Raw genomic sequence first — 25353 nt, 5'->3', positions numbered from 1 at the left:
ATAAATATTGAACTAACCATAAATTATTACTATATTGGGAGAACGAGGAAAGCAAAAAGTGTGTGTGAGTGGGTTATATGTGGGTATAAGAAAGTTAAATGCTCATCATAGGAAGAAATAGATAATATCTAAAACTGAAAATTCATGGAGTAGGTAATAAGCTTGTTAATTTTTAAATTTCAAAGAACCAGTTAAAAAAGCTGGAGGTAGCCATCTCTGGGGAGGGGGAGAGAGGTGGGGAGGAAGAGAGGACTGCTACTTTTTGCCTTGAACTATTTGACTTTTAAAATTATGTATAATAACTTTAATTAAAATACTGTCTTTTAATAGTATAAAATAAAGAAACTGAGCCTTCTCCTGAGATACCCAGGTCAGAGAGAGGAGAGAAGAGACCTTCCTACCCACGTTGTTGGACTCCAAAATCAGGGTCACTACACAGAACAGGTTCACATTAGCATTGAAGACCACGAATTCCACAAACAGGCTTTTGGTGCAATGGTCAAGCCAGTGGCTCTGTTCAAGATGCTGCAGAACTCTGGGAAAACAGAGAAGGACAGAGTCAGCCACTTTCTCCATTCAACCCTGCAAAGGAAAAAAATGCCCTGGCATTTCCAATATCACATACCAGATGCAAACTACATTTCCAAGTATCGTTTACATATGAAGTATTATTACTAATGCCCAAACTTTCACTAGTGTTAGTTAACACAAATATAAATCTAGAAGACTATAAAGATGAAGGTTTTCATAATAGCATTCACAAGTTAAATGTTCAAGAAAACATACTTGGCAGTTAACACCTAGGGTAGATTTATGTCAGCTACCTCTACTACTCCACTACTTCTGCTTCTAAATGTTAAATGCTACTATTTATTTATTTTTAGGATTTTATTTATTTGAGAGAGAGAGATGGGTAGTGGGGAGGGGCTGAGGGAGAGGGAGAGGGAGAAGGAGACTTCCCACTGAGCAGGGACCCGCATGCGGGACTTGATCCCAGGACCCTGGGATCATAAGCTGAGCCGAAGGCAGACGCTTAACCGACTGAGCCACCCAGTCACTGCTGAATGCTACTCTTTATTAATAGCTATTCCGGGGGCGCCTGGGTGGCTCAGTCATTGGGCATCTGCCTTTGGCTCAGGGCGTGATCCTGGATCCCTGGGATCGAGCCCCGCATCGGGCTCCTCCGCTGGGAGCCTGCTTCTTCCTCTCCCACTCCCCCTGCTTGTGTTCCCTCTCTCGCTGGCTGTCTCTCTATTAAATAAATAAAATCTTTAAAAAAAAATAGCTATTTTTGAGAGGTGTGAGGGGTGGAAATGTTATTTGGTTGGCATCATTGTTTTTGAGTGAACTCTTGCTGTAAATTCAAACGAAGAGATAATTCAAGCCTTTTCATATATAATGATAAAGATCACATACACATACAAAACAATCTAACGCCTCTGGCAATTTGTGAATTTTGGATTGATTATGGTTCATGGAAGGCAATGCTTCCTCTTAAATTTGAAGATTACAGTTTGCCTAAACTAGAGGTACCTGGATTGAAATTGGTAGGTGTTTTCCCAATGAGAAAAACAAATGAGTTTTAGCAAATTGCCACACCAAAACATACCTGTAGTTTGAGGTGGAACAAGGAATTTTTAAACTAAAAGATACACTTCCTTAAAAGTCTGAGAAGTGTATACAAGTGTCACAACAGAGTAGGATTATGGTAGCTGTAACTGTCCTAGGAATGGACATGTCCTGGCTCTCTTGTCCAGAGCTCAGGCTTGCTCACCTCATTGCGGTACCAGAGCTTCTTCCAAGTTGCACAACGTACCCTCCTCCAGAGTAAGTGGCAAATTCCCCTTGGATGGGATAGCCACCCAGTATCTCTTGATTCTGATAATGCCAAATGCTGTCTGATTTTGTGATGTTTGTATCAGGGGGGCCCCAGTTTACTCCATAGTTCTCTGTATCCTCCTGATCTTGGGAAGATGGCTTCACTTGTTCTTGGGGAGACACTCCAGTTGGAAGGAGCATGGCACTGGGAATGCGAATCTGACGAAGCAGAACGTTGCCCAAAAGAAAGGAGTTCCCATCAGCAATAAACCCTAACAAAAAGAACAAGAAACCATTTTTATAAATGCTTCATTAAGTTAGTAACAGAAAATGCACATTTTCACCACTATTTTAAAAAACATATTTGGAATTTCTAGCTAATGCAACCAGGTAACAAAAAGAAATAAGAGGCATAAAAATAAGGAAGTGAAATGATCAGAATCTGTAAATGATACACAGATGATCTAGATAAATAATGAGAATCAACTGAAAGGCATCAGCAAGACAGTGAAAGAGGAGGTGCCCTGCATGTATCTCCTCTCAGCATCAATACTTTGGCAGCCATCCACAGATGAAAGTGCCTTTGTGGGGGCCTTGGGATCCAAAGGTAGGGAGCTGTGAAAGCCCAGTGGCGTCCAACACTGACAAAGGCCATTCTGAGAAGGCAGCTCCATGCCCAGATGGCTGACTCACCAATTGTGGTCCTGACAATAGACCCAGAAGTAGTTCTGTCCCACAGTGGGCTTGGCTACAGTACCTTTTGGTCTTGGTCCTGCCACCAGCACCATATACCGAGGGACCCAGGAGTCACTTCTGCCTGTGTCTCAGATAACAGGCCTGCAGACCTTAGTTCAGAGTCCCTCTCAGCTACAGTCCAAAAGTCCCTGGAGGCAAGCTCACCAAACTCAGTCTGTCTGTAGATCTTGAAATGGCCCTTAACTGGACTCCACCCCCTCTTGGCTATGTACGTGAGCCGTCCTGCTAGTCCACAGACCTGCTGGGAGACACACCTGTCAGTGCTCCTGGAGATAAGCCTACCAGCCTTGTCTGACTTCAGATCCCAAAACTTCTAACTTGGCTCCAGGCCATTCCAGCCATGGTCAGGGAGCAGTCCTGGGGTGGGGGGGGGGGGGGACACTCATCCATCCCTGAAGAACCAGGGCTGTAGACACTGGTCCTGGCTGTGGATCCTGAAGAGCCTGGGGACTCAGTTCCAGTCCCTCTCATCCACAGTCCAGGGCCCATCCTGCCTGCCCAGGGACCCACCCAGTGACCCAGCAGGAGCCCTCCCAGAAATCTGGTGGGAGCCACACTCATTCTTGCAGTAGGCCTGCTCTACTTCAACCCTTGTACCAATGCCAGCCCCACTGAACAAGGTTCTGCGGTCAGTCCTGTCCACCCAGAGACCAGACCAGATCCACACATATCTGAGCCCCTGGTAACAGGCCTACAAACTGCAGACCCCATTATGGACATAACAATAGCCACATGACCTGCCTCCATCCCAGATCAACTTAGATTCTGGAGATAATCTCATCAGCCTGAGCAACTGATAGGAGAAAGGCCTTTACTTGCCAAAACCAGTCTATAAAGACTGGAAAAGTTGTTTGATCCTTCAAATGCACAAACACCATGCAAGACTATATGGATCACAGTCAGACAAACATGACACAATCAAAGGAAACTAATCAAGTTCCACTAAATGACCCCTAAAATATGGAGATCTGGGAACTGCCTCAGAATTCAAAATCATCTTCTTAAAGAAACTCAGTGAAATGCATGAGAACACAAATAAATGAAATCAGGGAAATAATAGAGGAATAAAACGGTAATTTTAAATAAATAGAAACCATAAAAAAGAACTAAACAGAAATTCTGGAGCTGAGTAATTCAATGATAGAACTGAAAAATTCAATATAAAGCTCCAACAGTAGACTTGATCATGCAGAGGAAAGAATCAGTGAACCTGAGGATAGGTCATTTGAAATTAGCCAGTTCAAGGAACAAAAAGAAAAATGAATAAAAGTGAAGAAAGCCTATGTGTATTCTGGACACTGTCAAAGCACAAATATACATATCACGGGAGCCCCAGAGGAGGAGAAAGAGGCAGAAAGCTATTTAAAGAAACAATAGTTGAAAACTTCCCAAATTTTGGTAAAGATATAAACATCTAGGTACATGAAGCTCAAAGGACCCCAAGTCAGATCAACCCAAAGAAGATTACTCTGAGATACATTATTGTTTATCACATTTTAAAGTCAAAGACAGAATTATGAGAATAGTAGGGGGAAAAAAAGTAACTTTACACACACACAGAAACCCCCACAGGCTATCTGATTTCTCAGCAGAAATCTTGCAGGCCAGAGGGAGTAGAATGATATACTCAAAGTGCTGAAAGAAAAAAACCTGCCAACCCAAACCACTATACCCAACAAAACTGTCCTTCAGAAGGGAAGGAGAGATAAAAATATTCCCAGACAAACAAAAGATTAGGGAGTTCATCACCACCAGATCTGTCTTACAAGAGATGCTAGAGGGGATTCTTTTAGCTCAAAGGAAAGGAATGCTATGTAACAACATAAAAGTATAAAACTGGTAATGATGCATAGTCTAATTCAGAATTTGGTAATACTGTAATGGTGTGTAAATAACTTTTATCTTTTTTTTTTAAAGATTTTATTTATTTATTTGACAGAGAGAGAGAAACAGCCAGTGAGAGAGGGAACACAAGCAGGAGTGGGAGAGGAAGAAGCAGGCTCATAGCGGAGGAGCCTGATGTGGGGCTCGATTCCGTAACGCCGGGATCACGCCCTGAGCCGAAGGCAGGCGCTTAACCGCTGTGCCACCCAGGAGCCCCAATAACTTTTATCTTTAGTATAAAAGTTAAAGACAATAGTATTAAAAATAACTACCACTACAGTAATATGTTAATGGATGACAACAACAAAAAAGGCAGTGTGACATCAATTGCATAAAGCACAGAGAAAGGAGAAGTGTAGAGTTTTTTTTTTTTTAATGTACAGGCAGCACAATCTTGTCTATTTTTATTTTTTTTAAGTAATCTCTACATCCAATGTGGGGCTTGAACTCACAACTCTGAGATAAACAGTTACATGCTCTACCAACTGAGCCAGTCAGGCCCCTCAAAGTGTAGAGTTTTTGTATGTGATTAAAGCTAAGTTGTTTTCAGCTTAAAACAGACTGTTATAATTTAGGATGTTTTATGTAAGCCTTGTGATAACACTGAAGCAAAATTTAAAATAGATGCAAAAAGATGAAGAGAAGGAAATTAAAGCATACCACTACAAAAAAATGAAAGGAACTGCAAAACAATAAAGTGGCAATAAGTTCTTATCAATAATTAAATGTCAACAGATTAAATTCTTTAATCAAAAGACAGTGACTGAAGAGAAAAGTCCAAGATCCAATAATATACTGCCTGTAAGAGACTCTACACATACAGGCTGAAACTGAAGGTACGGAAAAAAAATTTCCATGCAAATGGCAACCAAAAGAGAACAGAAGTAGCTCTAACTTATAACAGATAAAATAGAATTTCAGTTAAACTCAGTCACAACAGACAAAGAAGGTCATGCGTGATAAAGTGATACAGGGCTCACTTCATAAAGAGGACAAAACAATTGTAAATATATATGTGCCCAACATTGGAACACCTAAATATGTAAAGTAAATGTTACCTGATTGAAGAAATAAAGAGCAATAAAATAACACTAGGGGCCTTCAAAACCCCACTTTCAACAATGGGTAGATCATCTAGGCAGAAAATCAATAAGGAAATGGCAGACTTGTTAACACCATGGGCCAGGTGGACCTAAAAGATGCATACAGAACACTCCATTCAACCAGAATACACATTCTTTTCACGCGCACCGGAACATTCTCCAGGATAGATCCTATTTTGGGCCACATAGCAAGTCTTGACAAACTTAAGGAGACTGAAAGCATATATGTCAAGTATCTTTTCTCACCACAATGGTATAAAATTAGAAATCAATAACAGGAGGCAAATTGGAAAATTCACAACCACATGGAAATTAAACAACACACTTCTGAACAAACAGTGGGTCAAATTAGAAAATTAAAAAGTACCTTCAGACCAACAAAAATGGAAGTAAAATGTCAAACCAAACTATGGGATGCAACAAATGCAGTTCTAAAGAGGGAACTTTATAGCAATAAACACCTATTCTATGAAAAAAGAAAGATCTCAAATAAACAAGCTAACTTTGGTCTTCAAGGATCTAGTAAAAGAAGAACAAACTAAGCCCAAAGTTAGCAGAGGGAAAGAAATAATAAAGATTAGAGGAGAAATTAATGAAATAAAGACTAGATAAGTAGAAAATACAAAAATTAAATTTTTTGAAAGATAAAACTGACACACCTTTAGACTAAACCAAGAAAAAGAGGATTCAAATAAAATTATTAAAGAGGAGACATTAACACTGGTATCACAAAAACAAAGGATTATGAGAGACTACAATGAACCATTGTACACCAAAAAACTGGACAACTTAGAAGAAATGGATAAACTCCTAGAAACACACAACTTATTAAGCCTAAATAATGACAAAATAGAAAATCTGAACAGACTAATAACAAGTAAGGAGACGGTCAAAAACCTCCCAATGAAGACAACACCGGGACCAGAGAGCTTCATGGGTAAATTCTACTGAACATTTAAAGAAGAATTAACATCAAAATTATAAAGGAGGAAACTGTTCAAAATTCATTTTATGAGGCCAACATTACCCTCATACCAAAACCTACAAGAAAAGAAAAATCACAGGCCAATATCCCTGATGAACACAAATGCAAAACTCCTCAACAAAATGTGAACACGCGAAGTTCAAAAGTACATTTAAAAAGATCACACACTGCAACCCAGTGGGATTTATCCCTGGGTCGCAAGGATGATTCAACATACACAGTTCAAAGAACATGATACACCACAGTAGCTGAATGAAGGATTAAATCACATGATCGTCTCATGCAGAAAGAACGTCTGACAAAACTCAACATCCTTTCATGACAAAAAACTGTCAACAAATTAGGCATAGAAGGAATGTTCCTTAACATAATAAAGACTATGTATGTCAAGCTCACATCTAATCGTGAGAACTTTAAAATCTTTTCCTCTAAGATCAGGAATAAGATAAGGTATCTACTCTCGCTATTTCTGTTCAACATACTATTGGAAGTCCTAGCCAAAGAAATTAGGTAAGGGAAAGAAATAAAAAGAATCCGAATCAGAAAGGAGGAACTAAATTGTCAAGTACAGTTAACATGATCTTATATACAGAAACCCCTATAGACTCCACCAAAACAAAAACAAAGGCAAACCCATGAAAACCAATAAATGAGCTTTAGTAAAGTTGCAGGATATAAAATCAGTACACAAAAATCAGTTGCATTTTGTTAACACTGACAATGAACTACCTGATAAAGAAAATAAGAAAACAATCTCATTTACAAGAGCATCAAAAAGAACAAAATACTTAGGAGTAAATTTAACTGAGAAAGTGAAAGATCTGTACAATGAAAACTAAGACACTGATGAAAGACATGAAGACACGAACAAAGATAGCCCGTGTTTATGGGTTGAAAGAATATTGTTAAAATGTCCATATCACCCAAAATGATCTACAAATTCAGTGCAATCCCCATCAAAATTCAATGGCATTTTTTTCCACAGATATAGAAGAACAATCCTAAAATTTGTATGAACGCCACCCAATACGCCAAATAGCTGAAGTAATCTTGAGAAAGAAAACTGTGTGCTGCAGGCATCACACTTCCTAATGTCAAACTATACTTTGAAAGCCACAGTAATCAAAACTGTATGGTAATTGGCATAAAAACAGACACACAGAATGCTGGAACTAAATAGAGAGCCCAGAATTAACTCATGCATATACGGCCAACTAATCTATGAGAAGTGTGCCAAGTATTCACAACAGGGAAAGACAGTCTCTTCAACAAATGGTGCTGGAAAAGCTGGATGCCTGTACGCAAAAGAATGAAACTGGACCGTTTCCTTATGTCACATACAACAATCAACTCCAGATGGATTACCAACTTAACTCTAAGACCGGAAACAGTAAAACTCCTAGAAGAAAACAGAGGCAAAGCGCCTTGACACTGGTCTTGGCAGTTCTTGGGACAGGACATCAAAAGCAAAATTAAACAAGTGAAACTACAACAAACTAAAAACATTCTGCACATCTAATTAAAAAGGCGAACTATGAAATGGGAGAAAATATTCGCAAATTATGCATCTAATAAGGGGTCAATATCTAAAATACATACGAAACTCACACAACTGAATACCACACAACCAAACCCAAATAACTGATTTCACAATGGGCAAAGGACCTCAATATACATATTTTTTTAAAGAATAATGTAATGGCTAACAATGCAAAAATCACTAATCATCAGGGAAATGCAAATCAAAAGCACAATGAGATATCACTTCACACCATACTCTGCGATCAGGACCTGAGCCGAAGGCAGACGCTTAACCAACTGAGCCACCCAGGCGCCCCTCGGTCGACAGGCACTGAGTGCACACATACCACACCTGCCTTAGGTGCCAGGAGCAGAGTGGAGGAAAGAGCATCCTTGTCCTTGTCCTTCGTTGTCCATCCTTGTCCACAGACAGCACACATTTGAGGAGGAAAAAGAGACGGGCAATAACCAAACAATATCCAGGTCATGATAGCGCTATGAACAAAAATTAGGTCGGATGAGGGATAGAGGGTGGTGGGGAGGGAACAGTGCTATCCATCTATAAGGAAGGATTAGAGAAAGCGTCTCTGAGGAGTGGCTTGTGACAGAGACCACGACCAAGTTCGGAGCACCTGATGCAGATGTCTATAGGGCATCAGCACGTTCCAAGGCCCGGAGGGGAGAACATGCTCGGCAGCGTGCAGGAAGGCACAGAAGCCTGCGTGGCTGAAGGGGAGAGGAGGAAGGTCTGGGGGTAGGAGCAAAGGTACCGGACGTAGCGAGGGGCTGGGCTGGGCAGTCCCCTGTAAGCTCTGGAAAGGGTTTGAGATTTTAAGTATGCTAGGAATCTAGTGGAGGCTTTCAACAGGGGAAGAATACAGATTTATGTCGGAAAACAATACTACGGGGAGGATGGAATGAAGAAGGGCAAGAGCAGAGGCAAGGTTTGCACAAATGAGAGGTGGAAAATGGTACCTTCCTCCAGTTCTGACTTGCATTTTCTCATGAGGGCATTTGCAAAGCCTTTCATCTATTCCAGAGCTCTGGGTATTGTTCGAAAACACCAGTTTTCACTGGGCTGTTGGGGATGCGGGTAGACTCCTAGACATTGCTCATGGGAGCATTAATTGGTACAATAACGAGAAGACTGGCAATATCTTTTAAAATTAAGAACATATACACACTTGAGCACATCCGAGGTATTCATCTTGCAGATATGTTTGCACGTGCTCGCTCTCTAAAATAAATTAGCAAACCTTAAAAAAAAATAAATAGGTGTGCCTGGGTGGCTCAGTCGGTGAAGCATCTGCCTTTGGCTCAGGTCATAATCTCAGGGTCCTGGGATCAAATTCTCCATCGGGCTCCTTGCTCAGCAGGGAGTCCGCTTCTCCCTCTGCCTCTGCCCCTCCTCCTGCTCATGCTCTCTCTCTCAAATAAATAAAATCTTGGAAAAAAATTTTTTAAAAAATTGCAAGTAAAGATTTGGTAGTAGTTGAAGAGGGCCACATTAGGGCCAATTTTTACTGCTTTTCACCTCAGGTCTACTTAATTCTACTTCTTCATCTCTATCTACAGATTTCTGTTGCTCTTAGCATGTCCGGGTAACTCAGGGACACTCCATGGTTCTAGGCGATTAGCCAGAGCCCCAACTGCCTCAGTTAATAATAACAACAGTGAACACTTATCTAGTGTATACTATGGGTCAGACATTGTTCTAGGATCTACTGAGTCTTTAATCTTCACATCAATCTTATAGGGCAGGTCCTAAGATTATCCTCATCATACAGATGGGGAAACTGAGCCACAAAAGGTTGTAATTTACCCAAGAACGCACTGCTAACAGGTAGAGCGCCAGGATCTGAACCTGGTTTCTGAGTCTGTGCTTTTGGACACTATCCTGCAGGACCAAGGAGGCTGAAAGGAGGACCATGCCTATCATGATGGCACTAGCCTTCGCCGCCCAGGGCTCGAGTCACTTTTTATTTGGTCAGTACTTTATTCAGCACAGAGTTACAGACTGCAAACAGAATGTGCCCCGAACCTAGAACTCTCACCATCCATAACTGAACTGGAAAGAATCAACACGCAGGGCACCTGGGTGGCTCAGTCCGACTTTTGATTTCAGCTCACATCATGATCTCAGGGTCGTGAGATCGAGCCCCTCATCTGAGCCCTGCATTGGGCTCCGTGCTCAGCGTGGAGTCGGCTGGAGATTTACTCTTTCTCCCTCTGCTCCTCCCCACCACTGGTACACACACTCTTCAAATAAATAAATAAATATCTTAAAAAAAAAAAAAAGAATCAACATGCAAGGCATAGGAGTTGCCACCTGTAAAAACTCTCCTAAATGCACCAAAAACACCTTTACTGAGATGAGCATGCCTTTAGGTTTCTTTCCCCAGGAACTTAGGAGATATTCTAAATGCTAAAAGGAAGCCACCAATCCTGAGATAAATAAATGCAACAATTTCCAGAATACAGCTTATTTAAGATCAAAAGTTACAACAAAGTGTTGGAAACTGGTAGAAAATATTGACCAAGAAGCGTCCAAGAGGCTGGGGCCCAAGGCTGTGTCCGTACCTCTGTAATCCCCATAAAGGTTAGGAAGGAGGGTGCGATTGGCCCACAGGTAGAAATGCTTAAGGAGTCTGATCTCTGAGAAGCGGTGGGAAAAACTTTTCTGGATAGCTTGATGGAGGTAAAACCTATTCGAGTTCTGTGCTGAGTAGACTGTAGTCATCAACAAGGTAAGGAAGAGGATTTGTACTAGGATAGAGGAGGAAAAAAAAATCAGTTGAGTTGTTAACTTAGAAATTCTCTACACCTTCTCTTTCATGGTTCCTAAGCTTTGGCAATTCCACGTAAGAGCTGTAAACAGACGAGCCAACATATTTAGCACATAGTGGTACCTGCAAATATTGATATATTCCTTCCCAGAATTATTCTGCCACTAATCAGAAATTTTACTTGAAATAAGGTACACAAAATCCCACATGAAAATTGCTGTATTTTAGTTCTTATAACTAAATGCACTCCCGCCCCCAACCTTTCTCTCTCTCTACAGACTGTGTTCACAAGAAAGGAAAGGCAGATATACACAGAACCGGCCTCTTTGGTCCAGGAAATCCAATAATCCACACACTGCTGACTGGTTCCCCTGCACTGAGAGGACTGCCACTTTTGAAAGCATATTCACTCTTCCTCCAGCCTGGGAAGTGTCCAGAGTATGCTGTGTTATTACGCTCTGTGCCAGAGGAAAGGACTGATTCAAGCACACACTGACATCTCACGACTCCTGAGTTCACGTGTCTTCCCATTTACCACACAGCCTTGGAGTCCATTTTTTTTCCAAGGTCAGTATTTTAAGATAGTTTTTCACTGTTCTATATTTTCATTTTCTTCTCCCTCCCCCTTTGCTGGGACCTGGGCTGTAGGACTGACACATTACTGTTTGCTCTCCATACCCAAAATATCTCCTGTCAGCCTGAAGAGTTTCTTCTCTTTCAAGGTTCTTTTCGGGCGTGCCACCGGACTGTTGATAGCTGGAGCTATATAGACCGGGTTGTTCTTATCTCTTGAACCAGTTAATGGTGGACATTTTGCTGTCAAAAATTCAAATGTAGGCCAAGAAATAGTTATATTTCATTAAGGAGTTATTCATCAACAGTTGCTGAAACTCTACTGTGAGTACCTCCTATTAAATGCTGAAGAAAAAAAAGAATAAACCCATCTATGTGGCACTTCTCCAACTATTGTGAAGGACTTAAAAATTCCAATTCACGGAGGACTGATACTTTTTTTTTTTTTAAGATTTGAGAGAGAAAGAGAGCGTGTGTGCGTGGGTGGGGGTGGGGCAGGAGGAGAGGCAGAGGGAGAGACAGAATCTTAACCAGGCTCTGCCCTAAGCGTGGAGCCCACTGAAGGGGGCTGGATCCCAAGATCCCGAGATGACGCATGACCTGAGCCAAAACCAAGAGTGGGACACTCAAATGACACACCCCCCAGGCACCTTGGGGACTGATACTGCTATAAAATACAACAAAAATTGATTGCTAGAAGAATGACGTAAAACAGGAGCATGTAAAATCCAAATCCCATTTTGAAAATTAGATACAATATGTCTAAAATTGGTCCAAATGCTATAAAACTTTCTAACTTTGCTCTCAATTTCTGCATTTATCTGGGACTAGTCAGTGACCCACACGTTGGGAGAACTGTTCTACAGCGGTGCTTCTCAAACGTCAACGTGCACGGGAATCACCTGAGACTGTGTTCCAATGCAGATTCTGGGGTGAGGCCGGAGATGGTGCATTTCTGAAAATTCCAGGTGATGTCGAGCCTGCTCGTCTGCAGACCACACTGTGAGAGGTAGCTAGAGGCATGCAAACCAAGATGGAGAGAGAGAAGGGATTGGAACAGAACATAAAACTCACCAGCAAGTATGTGCCCAGTGCTTGGGGAATCACCAAAAAGACCAAATCTCCCGAGGAAGTCAGAGAAGGTGTCATAGAGGGAAGCTTGACATTTCTTTTGAAGGAGGAGTCAGATACAATTCTCCAGATGGACAAGAAAAAAAAAAAAAGTCATTGCTTTAAAAAAAAAAAAAAAAGGCCTTTTAGGCAGAGGGAACAGCAACTCAAGAGCACAGATAAATGAAAGGAGAGCTAAGAAAACAGTTTGAAATTAGATTCATTTTTAAAGATCTTGTAAGGAATGGGGTGCCTACCCCTTAGTAATGTGTCTACCACTCAGCTTAAGAAGTGATTGCATGGGGTGCCCGGCTGGCTCGTCAGAAGAGTGTGTGACTCTTGATGTTAGGGTCATGAGTTGAATCCCATGTTGGGTGTAGAGATTATTTAAAATAAATAAAAATAAAAAAATTAGGGGTGCCTGGGTGGCTCAGTCAGTTAAGCATCCAACTCTTGATTTCAGCTCAGGTCGTATTTTCGGGGTTGTGAGATCGAGCCCTGCATCGGGCTCACCACTGGGCGTGGAGCCTGCCTAAGATTCTCTCCCTCCCTCCCCCTACTGCTCACGCTCTCTCTCTCTGAAATAAATAGAGTGCTTGCCACTTACAGAGTCGTTAGTGTTTATCTGTGATGGTATCCCTTTCTTTTCTTCAGAGAGCTAATCTAATCCTGAATTTGAGTTTATCACTCCCATGCATTTCTTTATTAAAAAAAATATATATACACACACTCATGTGTATATTTATACATATATACATATACGTATATATTTATGTCTATATACGTATGTATATGCGCTATTTTCCACGACTACAGTATTAACTTCTCTGCTCACCATGGTGTCCGTGAGGTTCGTCTGCGTGATAGGCGAGGCTCCAGTCAGTTATTTAGAGGGTAGTTTCCCTCAGGCTTGGAGACTGAATGTGAGGACTAAGAATTTAGGATTACTCTGACATTTTTAGAGGGTGGGGATGTTCTTAACTGAAATGAGAAATACAGGGGTGCCTGGGTGGTGCAGTCAGTTAAGCGCCTGACTCTTGGTTTGGGCTCAGGTCATGATCTCTGGGTTGTGAGATCAGCCCCAGGTCGGGCTCTGCGCTTGGTGCAGAGTCTGCTTTGGATTATCTCTCCCTCTCCATCTGCCCCTCCTTCTCTCTTTCTCTCTCTGTGTCAAATAAATAAGTAAATAAATCTTTTTTAAAAAATGAGAAAATATCATAAAGAAGCTGGTTTGCGGGGCAGGCCACCCTGACTGGGGCATGTCTGACCTGACACATGTGCAGGTATCCAGCTGCGACAGTGAGCGGCCGGAAATGGCCTCTGGGGCTCGGAGCGAGAAAGCCCTGGGAGGAGACGTAGGACACAGACGAGAGGCAGGGGACGGAGAGAGCATGAGAGGGTCTTGGGGAGAACGCACGAGTGCTGGTGACGCACCGGTTCGCCTTGGGCGGCGGCGAAGGAGCAGCCAGCTAACGAGACAAGATCCCTGCGTAGGTAAATCTGAGGCGGTGACGCGGCTAGAGGGCCACTGTTCTGATGACATTTGCTCCTTGCAAAATCAGGTGTCGGTAGTTAGAACTACTTGAATTACCCCAGAGTGCCAAGATCCTCCTTGTTTGTTGCTCCTTCTCTTTGGTAAGCCACGGCATCCGGGTCAGCACGAGGGAGACGGACAGCGCGAGGAAGACCGCCTAGACAGGAAGACCACAGGAGAAACGAAGCGGCGGATACCACGGCACCCAAGGCGATGCCATCACGTAACCGTGAAGGTATGATTAATACATTTCCATTATTTGGCCCTCTACTATCATGGAAAACTGAGAGTTAGAGAGTTTCATGATTATTTTTGCATGATCATAGGGACCTGGTTAATATAACGTTAATATTTATATTTTTGCCTGTAGTCCTCAAGCTGCTTGGCTAGGAAAGCTTAAACTGAATGATTTGTGATGATCTGTGAAGTTACTTAAGAACACCTGTCCTTGGAAGACGGCTGACAAGCTGGACTGGAGAAGCTACACTTTTAAAATTTTCAAGGATTACGTCTCTGTTTTTGCTCAAGAAGTCATGGGATCTTAGAACTGAGTAAGACCTTAAGTATCAGTTACATATGCAACAAGTTTCTCCCAGTCCTTTAATTTCAACGGAGGGGAAGAAAGTGCTCCACTCTTCAGGAGAATAGAGGACAAGTGTGCTGTCTCCAGCCCCTGCCGCACAACCCTTTTCAGAGGTGGCAATGCTGGGTGTGTCTGCTCTGGAGACCTAAGGTCGCCCTCTGGTGGACAGTCCCTGGACTAGATTGAGGGAAAAAGTAGCAAGTCCACTTGGCCGTGGGTCCAACCAAATTCAACACTGTAGCGATACCAATAACTAGTCCAATACACTGGCTTCCATCTCTTCCCTTCTTTTTATATTTTTTCCCCAACACTCTCCTGCAACTTTTTTTAAAACTGAAGTGATATACATTATAAAATTTTGGGAAAAAAGAGATTTTAGGAAAACCTTAAAATTTGGACTATATCCTTTAATCACTTTTGTATTAACATACCCAGACTAGCTTTCCAACATCACTACATTTTAACATTTTTAAAGGTTTCTTGGCATTCCATTTTATGGATATGGCTGTCTCATAAATTTAGCAGTGTCTTATTTTTGGGCATTTACATTGCTGTCAATTTTATTTATTTTTTAAATGAGGTACTCTGAATTTTCTTAGGATAGGTCCTTAGAAGTGACGCTTACTCAAGGGGATGCAGAATTTGAAGGCTTTTACTCTGTATCACATTTTCCTCAACCAGCAGTGAGTGCTCTTTATCCCTGGCATTATCATGTATTATGTTTTTGCCTCTTTTATTTTTATTTACTTATTAAAGTTTTATTTGTGTAATCTCTACACCCCACATGGGGCTTGAACTCACGACCTCGAGATCAAGAGTCACAGGCTCCACTGACCGAGCCAGCCAGGACCCCCTGTTGCATTTACATCTTTGTTGGCCAACCGCCTCTTTTGATAACTTTTATTTTTTTTTTAAATGTCACAGGGGTTTACAGCTGAGAGACAAGGAGACAACACGGCCATACACTTTGCTCTCTGCACCTCTTCTGGGTAACAGGTGCCCGATCGTCCACACACTGAAAGTGACACAACTGCTCGCTGATCATGTTGCCCAGCTGTTACTGAGAGAGGGATCTGCGGACTGTAGAGCTAGCAGCAGTTCGGACTTCATGCAATCACCCACAGGTAAAAGACCACGGTAAATGATATTTGAACTGTGTTGCTGGGACACCGCTCTTATTTAAACCATGTAACTAAAATTCACACACACCGAAACAGCGCAGAGGAGGACTGCCTGCACGCAAGCAAGCATGTGTCACCTAAAAACCAGGACGTTCTATCTCCACACTTAGGCAAAGTCTCAATAATTTCCTCGTATAATAACCTAGCCATATTTAAAAAGTCTTATTTATTCAAAGGATCTAGAGCACTCCTCCGTCTTAGTTTTCTTCGTGATACTGACTTTTGCACAGAAGCTGGATTCAGCATGATACTGCTCCAAGTGTGGTCCATTGACCAGCCCCGTCGGCATCCCCTGGGAAGCTGCCAGAACGCAGACTCGTAGGCCCCATTCCAGAACTATCCTCCATTTCAGCATGTTTTTTAAAATTGACTGTGCCTGCCACTAGTTGAGGCCTCTCAATATAAATTCGCTATTTCTTTGCAACAGTGGATTAATTATCACCACTCCTATGACCTGCACGCCAAGTGCCCCGGATCTAGTATCCAAGTCTCTTCTTTCTCAGTACTTTTATATACGTATTTCATGTTTTGTATTACTTTAGTTTATTTGATTTTCCTGGTCATTAATTTGAGTCCCATTAGTGACCTCTCCTTCAACCCAACTAGTGAATTTTAAAATTTGGTAAATTACTTTTCATTTCCTGAAACCCTTTGTGTGTTTGATACAACTGGATCTCCTGAAGAGAGCTTGTTATTTTTTTGGTCTGTCTCCTCCAGTTTTTTTTTTTTTTTTTTAAGATTTAAAAAAATTTAAGTAAAAAAATTTAAGTTCGATGTGGAGTCGAACTTAACCGTGAGATCAAGAGTCGCATGCTCCACTGACTGAGGCAGCCGGGCGCCCGCCCCCCAGCAGTTTTTCATTAAGATCCACCTACACCTTGTTCTCCCCGGGATGGGCGGGGTCTCAGATGGGACTTGCACCAGATCACCTGGGAGATGTTAAACGTGTGGGGCCCTGGAACCCACCTCCAGAGATTACTATTTAATTGGTCTGGATGAGGCCTGAATGTCTAGTTTTAAGAGCTCCCCAGGTTTTGCACGTGGGAGCTCAGGCCCATCCTCAAAGGTTCTTAAAGCAGAAGCAATCCCGTCACCAAAACCCAGAATGTTGAAAACTCTACCGGACAAAATGCGGTTTCTTCAACAAATGCCCTGCGATAAATACCAAGAATGGAGAGTGATGGAAGGGAGGCGGCGCCTGCAGATTTAGCATAGAAAGTGCTCAAGAGACACACTAACTAACTGCAACACATGGACCTTATTTGAACCTTGATTTGAACACAGTAACCATAAAATAAACATTTAGGAGACAGCTAGGAAAACTGGAACAAGGACTCTAAGAAAAGGTGATAAAATACACATAACAAAAACCTTACCATCCTAACCCTTTCTTAGTATAAGGTACATTCATATTGTGTAAATATGAAGACAGTAGTGTGATAATGATTTTTATGTTTTTAAAAGAGGAATGCTTATCTTTTAGAAACATATACACTAAAAACTGATAAAATGATATGACATGAGAGTCTTTCAAAATACATGGAACAAGACTGGCTTGTTTTGGTAATGAAGCGATTGTTGAAGCTGGCGAACAGAAGAGTAGAATTCATCAGACCATTTTCCACACATTTCTGTGGGCTTGGCATTTTTCTTAGACATTTATAAAAATTGGGACGCCTGGGTGCCTCAGTCGGTTAAGCACCTGCCTTGGGCTCAGGTCATGATCCCGGGGTTCTGGGATCAAGTCCCACATCGGGCTCCCTGCTCAGCGGGGAGCCTGCTTCTCCCTCTGCCTGCTGCTCCCCTTGCTTGTGCGCTCTCTTTCATAAAGAAAATCTTTTTAAAAAAAAGTTTTTAAAAATTAAGTCTCCTGGTGCTTTTTTTTTTCCAAAGTAGTTTGCTGTGGATTGATTTTTTTTACTTGTCCCTTCTTGGCAATCCTTTTCTGCTCTCCTTCTACTAGCCTATTAGTTCTCATTAGTTTTTTCTGTGACTTCACACATACCTGAAATGTCATTCTGCCTATTTCTGTTGTTTTCTTTTTTTCGGTCACATTGTCAGAACCGTTAGGCACTTTGAACTGATGCCCAAGGATCTCATTTTCCCAAGCGAGCTACCTGCAACGCGAGTGGGTCCCCCCCCATGCCGGTACAACCCGTTTTTCACCCACCTTGACCGGCTGGCTGATGAAGAGGTTGTGAAGCACTGATAATATCACCGATGTAACCCAGCTGGTAGCTTGGTCTTTGGTCAGGTCCAGGCTATACAGTGCAGTGAAAAAGGCTGCAGCCAGGCCAGTGACACCCAGGAGGAGCCAGCTGATGCAAATCAACCCTCTGGGCAGGCCATTAGCGACGGGCTTCTTCCCTTCTTCTGGGCTCAGGATGGGGAAACTGGTGGCCTCCCTTAAGAACAGAGGTTGAAGGAATCATCTGAAAGCCAACAGCTGAGAGACAGGCTCTGGAAGATTCCGGGTGATCGGGGAAGGCTGGGGCTGGGCAGTACCTGGAGGGCCCCTGATCTGTGGAAAAAATGTGTGTTTCCAAGAGCTCCTGGAGGTTTTGCAGTCGGTTGGTGGCATCGAGGACGTCACGAGGCTGGTCGGCCGGGGTGGGACCCAGGGCGCGTAGGTGTGACTGCAGCCGCTGCAGAACTCCGAGCAGGTAGCAGCAGAGATGGTGGTGGCTTTCAGGAACCGCTGCAGATACAGGGGCTCCCACGTCACCCTTCCTGGCGAGGGCAGCAACTCATTCACTGATGAGGAGCTGACGCTTCCCAGTCCGTGGAGACTGGACCCAACAATTATTACCATCTACTCTGAGCACGCTGGGGAATTGCTAACAATTTCTAAAATTCTACACTTTGATCCAGACTAATTAAAAACAACTTTTGATCTAGAAGCAAATAAAAATTTAAACCTAGTTGGGCTTTTTTCACCAGAACTGCATAAGTGCCCAGGGGGGCAAACTATATTCGAGATTCCATAAATCAGCTAATCTCACTATTCCATAGAAGAGAAAGAATGACAAGTCTCAAGAGCCCCCAGCAAAGCAGATGGAGTATGAGGGGGTCTGAACCAGAGGGCATTTTGTGGGTTCTTCCTTAATCCTTTATTCCGTATCACCAGATATATTGTCTCGAAAGCTATCAGCTCTATACTGGAAGCTTAAAGAAAATGAAAAGCAGAAGGTTGTATCATCCTGTTGGTTATGCCGAGAGGTGGGAGGGACTAAGAGGCAGGCAAGGGAGTGGGAGGCAGATAACAGATCAGTGACTAAAACCTGCGGAGGTTTACCATTTGCCTGATGGGGTCCTGCCTGCTGATGAGAGCCGTGACCCTTCAAGTGAGAACAGATGAGGCTGGCTAAGAGCTGTGCCATCTTGCTAATGTTGTGAGACGTCCATAAAGATTGTTCCCACTCTGACAGTAGGTATGTGTTTCTCCTGAGCAGGAATCCCACAGTCTCCTTTAATTCCTGAATGAGGACCCAAGACGAGAAAAGTCAGTCTGACATTCACCCAGGACTGTGAGCAGTTAGAGATGGGAAGGTCATCTCTTTACTTGGAGAGGCAAATGCTCAGTGGAAAGAACCTCCATTTTTCAATTTCTTTCTCCTTTTTCAGAAAGAAGTCACCTCACAGTAACTTCAAAACTAGTTTTACGAGGGAATACAGAATGAAAGAAGGGACAGTTGGATCAAACATCACCAATGAAAACTCGAGAGCAGTATCTTCTGCATCACAACCAGTCCTCAGAAGACATCGAGAGGAGAGACGAGGGGCGTGAGGCATCGTGGCCCAGGGGACAGGAATTAGGGAAAAGCTATCAAGGTTAATAAGACCCTCAAGCCTTCTAGAACATCCTCTCCACTGGCCTTTCTCACTACACATAGAAGCAGGGCCCCCCTTCTAACTACAAATTAGACACCAAGCTTACCTCAGCCACCTTCGTGAGAGACAGAGGCTCAAAAGTTGCATCTGAGGGGCAGGAGGCTTGGCTGGGAGGAAAGACAGGCAGGGGTTCCTGTGGCTGGATCAGCGGGAAGAGGCTCCCAATTACAAGATTGACTGGGAAGAGGAGGACAGCAGTTTGGATGCTGACGATCAGCTGAGACCAGGTCACAGGAAATGGACCCACTGGAAGAAAAGCATTACATCAAACTTCGTTCTCAAGATGAAGTCATCTCAGTCATTCCTCTCCCAGGTTTAGGTATTTATTTGGCAATTTAACCATGATTATCCAAGGAGGCCATCATCATGGCAGTGAAGATCCCCGTGTGTTCCCCAGGCTGCTTCACTCATTCATGAATGGGAACGGTGCGGAAATCTGTTAGACTATTCAAAGGTTAGGGCAGCAAAGGAAAAACAAAGGCGCATCAGGACTCTGTTTCTGACCCTGAAAGGAAGGAGGGTGCAGTATAGTAAAAGGATTACACACCACCGACACCACACATCGGGCTCACCCATACCTTGCTCGTCTCTCTCGGCAGTGGTGCTGCTTCTCTTCCAGAACATAACGTTGACGACCATGTTGCACAGAAGCAACGTCATGCAGCAAGTGAGCCTCTGGACTCTCGTGAACTGGTTCCAGGGATGTCGAGTTAAGACTGACAGCCACAGATAATCCTGGGTGAGCTTTTCCACAACGAGGGTGGAGAACAGGTGTCTAAGAAGATACATTAGAACAGGACAGACTTGAGTTTTCATCCTGACAGCGTCCTGGACGAAGATGTGGTTTGCCCGGCAACAAGCTCATAGCAGCAACTCAGCCACTATCCAACACTCTACAAAGATGCTTTCAAGTGACATGGCAACGTGATTCTATTGTGATTTTAGGATGCAAGGTTTTTGAGGATAAGGTTAATTTATATTGTATGAGAGCTTAAAATTAAAAAAAAAAAAATTTTTTTTTTTTTTTTAGCTAAGAGTTTGATAAATCTTTTGCTCTACAAAAGCATCAGGCTTGCACTCAAGATAGTTTGGTAAATTCATACTTTGACCACCTGCTCTATCTACTCCAAATGTGGAGGAACGATCAATAAGACACAAGAAAGAATAAAAAATATTGACTGGGCTTAAAAAATAGGATAAGTATCTCCGAGGAGGAGAAACAGAATTAAAAAAAATGATGAGCAGGGAAGTCACAGGATTTCTGGGCTCCAAGTCCGGAAGAAGGCAGTACACAGGCAGGAGTTTGCCTCTTGTAGGGTAACTGGAGCTAGAAGTGTTTCATAGGGTGGGGGAAGGGAGAGTGTCGAAGGCACCCCTCAACAGGCACACAAAACCCTGCAGCGAAGACAGAGATTTATTGGTTCCGGGCATTTACAAAATCTCTGTCCAAACACTAACTGACCACGAAACTGAGCAGAAACTTCAGTGGCATGCCATGACGAAGAATACAGAATTCATTCAGAAAAGTCACTAACCAGACAACAATGACAACCACTAAGAACAGCAAATCCTGGGGCAGGGAAAGGAAATCTGATTTCCAGCATCACCATGTTCTATTATTGAAAATGTTCAGTTTTCGGGATGCCTGGGTGGCTCAGTCAGTTAAGTGTCTGCATTTGGCTCGGGTCATGATCCCAGGGTCCTGGGATCGAGTCCTGTCTCCGGCTCCTTGCTCAGTTTCTCCCTCTCCCTCTGCCTGCCACTTCTGCTTGTGCTCTCTCGGACAAATAAACAAAATCTTTTAAAAATTAATAATAAAAAAACAAAATATTCAGTTTTCAACAAAAGATCACAGGACACCAAAGGAACAACAAAGTATCTCTCACTCACGCATGCGTGCACGCACACATGTGCACACACACAGAGCAATAAATACACTGTCCCTGAGGAAGCCAAGACACTGGATATACTAGAAAGAGACTTTAAGTCAGCTATTTTAAGTGTATTCAAAAGACCAAAGAAAACCATGTCTAAAGAACTAAAGGAAAGTGAGAATAGTGTCTTACCAAATAGAAAACATCAATAAACACACAGAAATTATTTTTTAAAAGAACCACACAAAAAGTCTCGAGTTGAAAAACACAGGCTCCAGAGCAGATCTGAGCAGGCAGAAGAAAGAATCAGCAAACCTCAAGATAGATCAATTGGAATTATCCCATCTGAGCAGCAGAAAGAAGAATGAAGAAAAACAGAGCCGCAGAGACCTACAGAATACATTTCCCACCAATACCTAAAGGAAAAGAGTTCTTTCTCTGAGACTGGCATGAAAACCCGGTCACGCTCGTGCTCTCCGAGGTCCACGGCCAGCCAACAGTTGCAGAGGAAGTACCATTTCCTTTTACCTGCCATGTCACTGACGATGACCTGGTTTACGTACCTACGGTAAAATAAAGATAAGTATGTTAGGGGGGTGGGCACGAACCCGTTGCTGTAACAAGAAGTAATCTTGCGCTGTCAGTAAATGGGTTCTTTTCACTGTGAGGCAAAAACTAAAGAAAGAAACAAGAGCTGATCCAATTTGCCCCTTTCCGACCTCTGAGGGAATTCACGTATCAAAACCAGAATGCAGACTTCTATCACTTAGCAACACTCCGGTGTGTGATGTTTCCCTTAACTTTCCTTGTTCACACGTGCCGGTGCCCTGCCGCCTCTTCAGGTAGCCCACCTGCCTCCGTCTTCTGTCACGAGGGCCTGAGGGGGCGTACCTGGGGGGTGGGGAGTGATTTTCAACGTTCATATTAATGACTTCTCATCCTGTTGGGGTCTGTTAACTGTACAGTTCAATACATTTTGAGAAATGTAAACAGTGTACATACCACCACCATCAAATTATCTCCCCCCAAATTTTCCTGGGCCCCCTTCCAGTCAGCCCCCCCTCAGGCTTACCCCTGGCTCCACATGACCACTGATGTGCTATCTCTTAGACTAGTTTGCCGTTTTTAGAATTTCATATATGTGGATTCATATGGCGTGTCTTCTTTTGTGTCTGGCTTCTTTTGTTTGGTATAATGTCTTGGAGATTCATCCATGTCACTGTATGGATCGGACTGTTCTTTTTGTTGGTGGGTAGCATTTCTTTGAATGAACACGCTAACATGTTTCTTCACTCACCTGATGGACACTCGTGCTATTTCTAGTTTCAGGTAACTATTGACACAGCTGCTATGAACGGATGTGCATAAGTCTTGGAACGGACATGCTTTTTCACATATCTTGGGTGAGTACTTAGGAGCGGAATCTCTGGGTCATATGGTAATTGTCTCTCTAACTTCACAAGCCCTGCCAAACCATCCGTTCACGTGGCTGCACTGCTGTGCACTCCCACCCGTGGTGCGTGAGTTCCAGAGGCCCCCAACTTTGCCCAAACTCGATTCCGTCAGACTTTATTACGGTCATTCTAGACTAGATGTTCAGTGCCCTCGCTGTGGTTTTAATTTCATTTCTTGATGACTACCGACGTTACACATCTCTTCACATGCCCATTGTACGTTACTCGCCTTTACAAATCAAAGTGGAATGACAGTGTACAAGTGCTTTGGAGATGCCTGAACTGATGGGAAGCAGCAAGCGAACGCCTGGACTCGACTGGCCTAGTGGTCTCGCGCAGCAGGGACAGACTCATGTTGCTAAAGGTTTCGGGCAGGCTGCATGCTCTGTGCAGGCGGACAACATTCAGCAAGTGATTTGTCGGAGCCCCTGGACCTTAGACCTTCGACTCCATTCCCTTCCTTTTTCCTAACCCCAACCAATCGTCTTGCTCCTCAGTTAACGTCATCATTACTCTCTGCACACACCTCCCCCCGTTCTGAGTGCGGCTGCAGGAAGAACAGAATCACGCGGACCTCACATACGTCAGGTTCACGGGCTCATCATGGACCCTTTCCCTCGCAAGCCCCTGGGGCCCATCCCACATCATGATTCTGCCCTCCTTTCCCCTCTTCTGAAGCTCTTAATTTTGACCCAAAGTATATTTAGTGAAGAGACATTTGTTAAACTTACTCTCTTAAGATATTTTTTGGGGTGCCTGGGTGGCTCAGTCAGTTGAGTGTCTGCCTTCAGCTTGGGTCATGATGTCAGGGTCCTGGGATCGAGGCCTGCATTGGGCTCCCTGCTCACTGGGGTGTCTGCTTCCCCCTCTCCCTCCATCCCTACCCCTGCTCGTGCTCTCTCACTTGCTCACTCTTCCTCCCAAATAAATCTTTAAAAAAATAAAGATATTTTTCATGTTTAGAGATACTTCTCATTTACAACACTTCAAGCAGTAAATTGTTATTTGTTCTTCACAGTCATGACAACATTAAATGAAAATAAAAGAAAAAAAATCATCTATCACTTTACCATCGACACAAAATCATATTGTAAATTTTCCCTATTTCTCTCCAGGGTTTCTCCTTTGTAGATGCTTTGGAACTTAAATCTACTGGTCATTTGTTACGATTTGGCCCAGAGAGTGACTGTTCTGTGTTGCTGGCGGCATGCTGGTCTCGCCCCAGATCGCTGCAGCCCCGCAGAGAAGGACAAGGCCGCCCGACATAAGTACTTACCAAGAAGGGCTGGCCCCCGAATTGTCGTGCCAGAGCCACAGGCCGTGCAGCTCCCCGAGGGAGGACTGAGTGCTGAGGAGGAAGACGTCCAGTCCCCCTCGCTCAAAGACTGCCTTCTGAGGGTCACAAAGGTGATGGGGCTCACTCCGTCCCTCTGATCCATACAGGGTGATAACCACCTAAAACACGACAAGGAAAGATAAAATGCAGGACATTTGAACATGATCACTTAAATTTATCCCTAAGGGGAAAAAGGGAGACAGAACTGTACTGAGATGAAGTCTCTGGGGGGCTGGACAAGCACAGCGGGCTCTGCAGACATAGAGAACCGGGACCCGCGGCCCTAACGAGGCGAGAGTGCACCTCGCGCGCTAGAGGACAGGAAGCAAGGAGCAAAGAGCATTTATTTCATTAACCTTAGCTGTTGTGGCGGCCTTTCTTCGATAGCCGGTGGAGACCTGAAGAAGGTAGTGAAACTGAGAGCTGGGGTCATTATCGGCCAGGACAGTGACCTTCACCTGCGGGAAAAGCAGAAGCAAGAAGGATCTTCACCTAAGAAGCAGGAGGAGCTCCAGCTCTGGCAACTCGATGGAAAGCAAGGGTGACTTGCGGGTGGCAGGTCAACAAGCAGGCCTAAGTGATGGAACGGGGGGAGGACTGGAGGGCCCGGCTTTATGGCTCTAAAATGAAATAGTCACAGAATCCGCTGATCAGGTCTTGGGCTTCTAAATCTTCCCACCTCCCTCCCACTGAGGGAGGGTTATCAGGCAACATGGAGGATACCCAGTTAAGTGTGCATCTCAGATAAACGATGAGTCATCGGGGAGCACACTTACACTAAAAGTGCATTCACTATTTATATGAAATTCAAATTTAACTGGGTGTCCTATATTTTTATTTACTAAAACTGGCAACTGTATACCCACAGCAACAAAGAAATGGATGGTGTGTATTGTAGAATTTCCAAGTGTAAGAAAACATACAAATAAGGAATGTTACACAATAGAAGTTAAGAAGAGGCTGT

At 43.4% G+C, this 25353-nt stretch overlaps 1 protein-coding gene across 1 annotated transcript in view; it reads right to left on the bottom strand.

Annotated features, from left to right (window-relative positions):
• Window positions 1-25353, bottom strand: part of PKD1L3 (polycystin 1 like 3, transient receptor potential channel interacting) — a 69034-nt gene that overhangs the window by 14554 nt on the left and 29127 nt on the right. Inside the window, exons 14-26 of the mRNA XM_057314214.1 lie at window positions 24746-24847; window positions 24330-24508; window positions 22016-22162; window positions 20304-20500; window positions 19772-19971; window positions 19130-19310; window positions 18340-18532; window positions 18005-18239; window positions 14128-14227; window positions 11532-11669; window positions 10648-10833; window positions 1775-2090; window positions 402-535 (exon numbers count right to left, since the gene is read on the bottom strand). Of these exons, the coding sequence (XP_057170197.1) occupies window positions 402-535; window positions 1775-2090; window positions 10648-10833; window positions 11532-11669; window positions 14128-14227; window positions 18005-18239; window positions 18340-18532; window positions 19130-19310; window positions 19772-19971; window positions 20304-20500; window positions 22016-22162; window positions 24330-24508; window positions 24746-24847 (2308 nt within the window). The remainder of the gene's footprint in view (window positions 1-401; window positions 536-1774; window positions 2091-10647; window positions 10834-11531; window positions 11670-14127; window positions 14228-18004; window positions 18240-18339; window positions 18533-19129; window positions 19311-19771; window positions 19972-20303; window positions 20501-22015; window positions 22163-24329; window positions 24509-24745; window positions 24848-25353) is intronic.

Source organism: Ursus arctos, unplaced genomic scaffold, assembly GCF_023065955.2.
Source record: "Ursus arctos isolate Adak ecotype North America unplaced genomic scaffold, UrsArc2.0 scaffold_19, whole genome shotgun sequence".
In the NCBI taxonomy this organism is placed as follows: Eukaryota; Metazoa; Chordata; class Mammalia; order Carnivora; family Ursidae; genus Ursus; species Ursus arctos.
The sequence above is the reverse complement of the archived record's forward strand: the minus strand, read 5'-3'. Positions and strand labels throughout refer to the sequence as shown.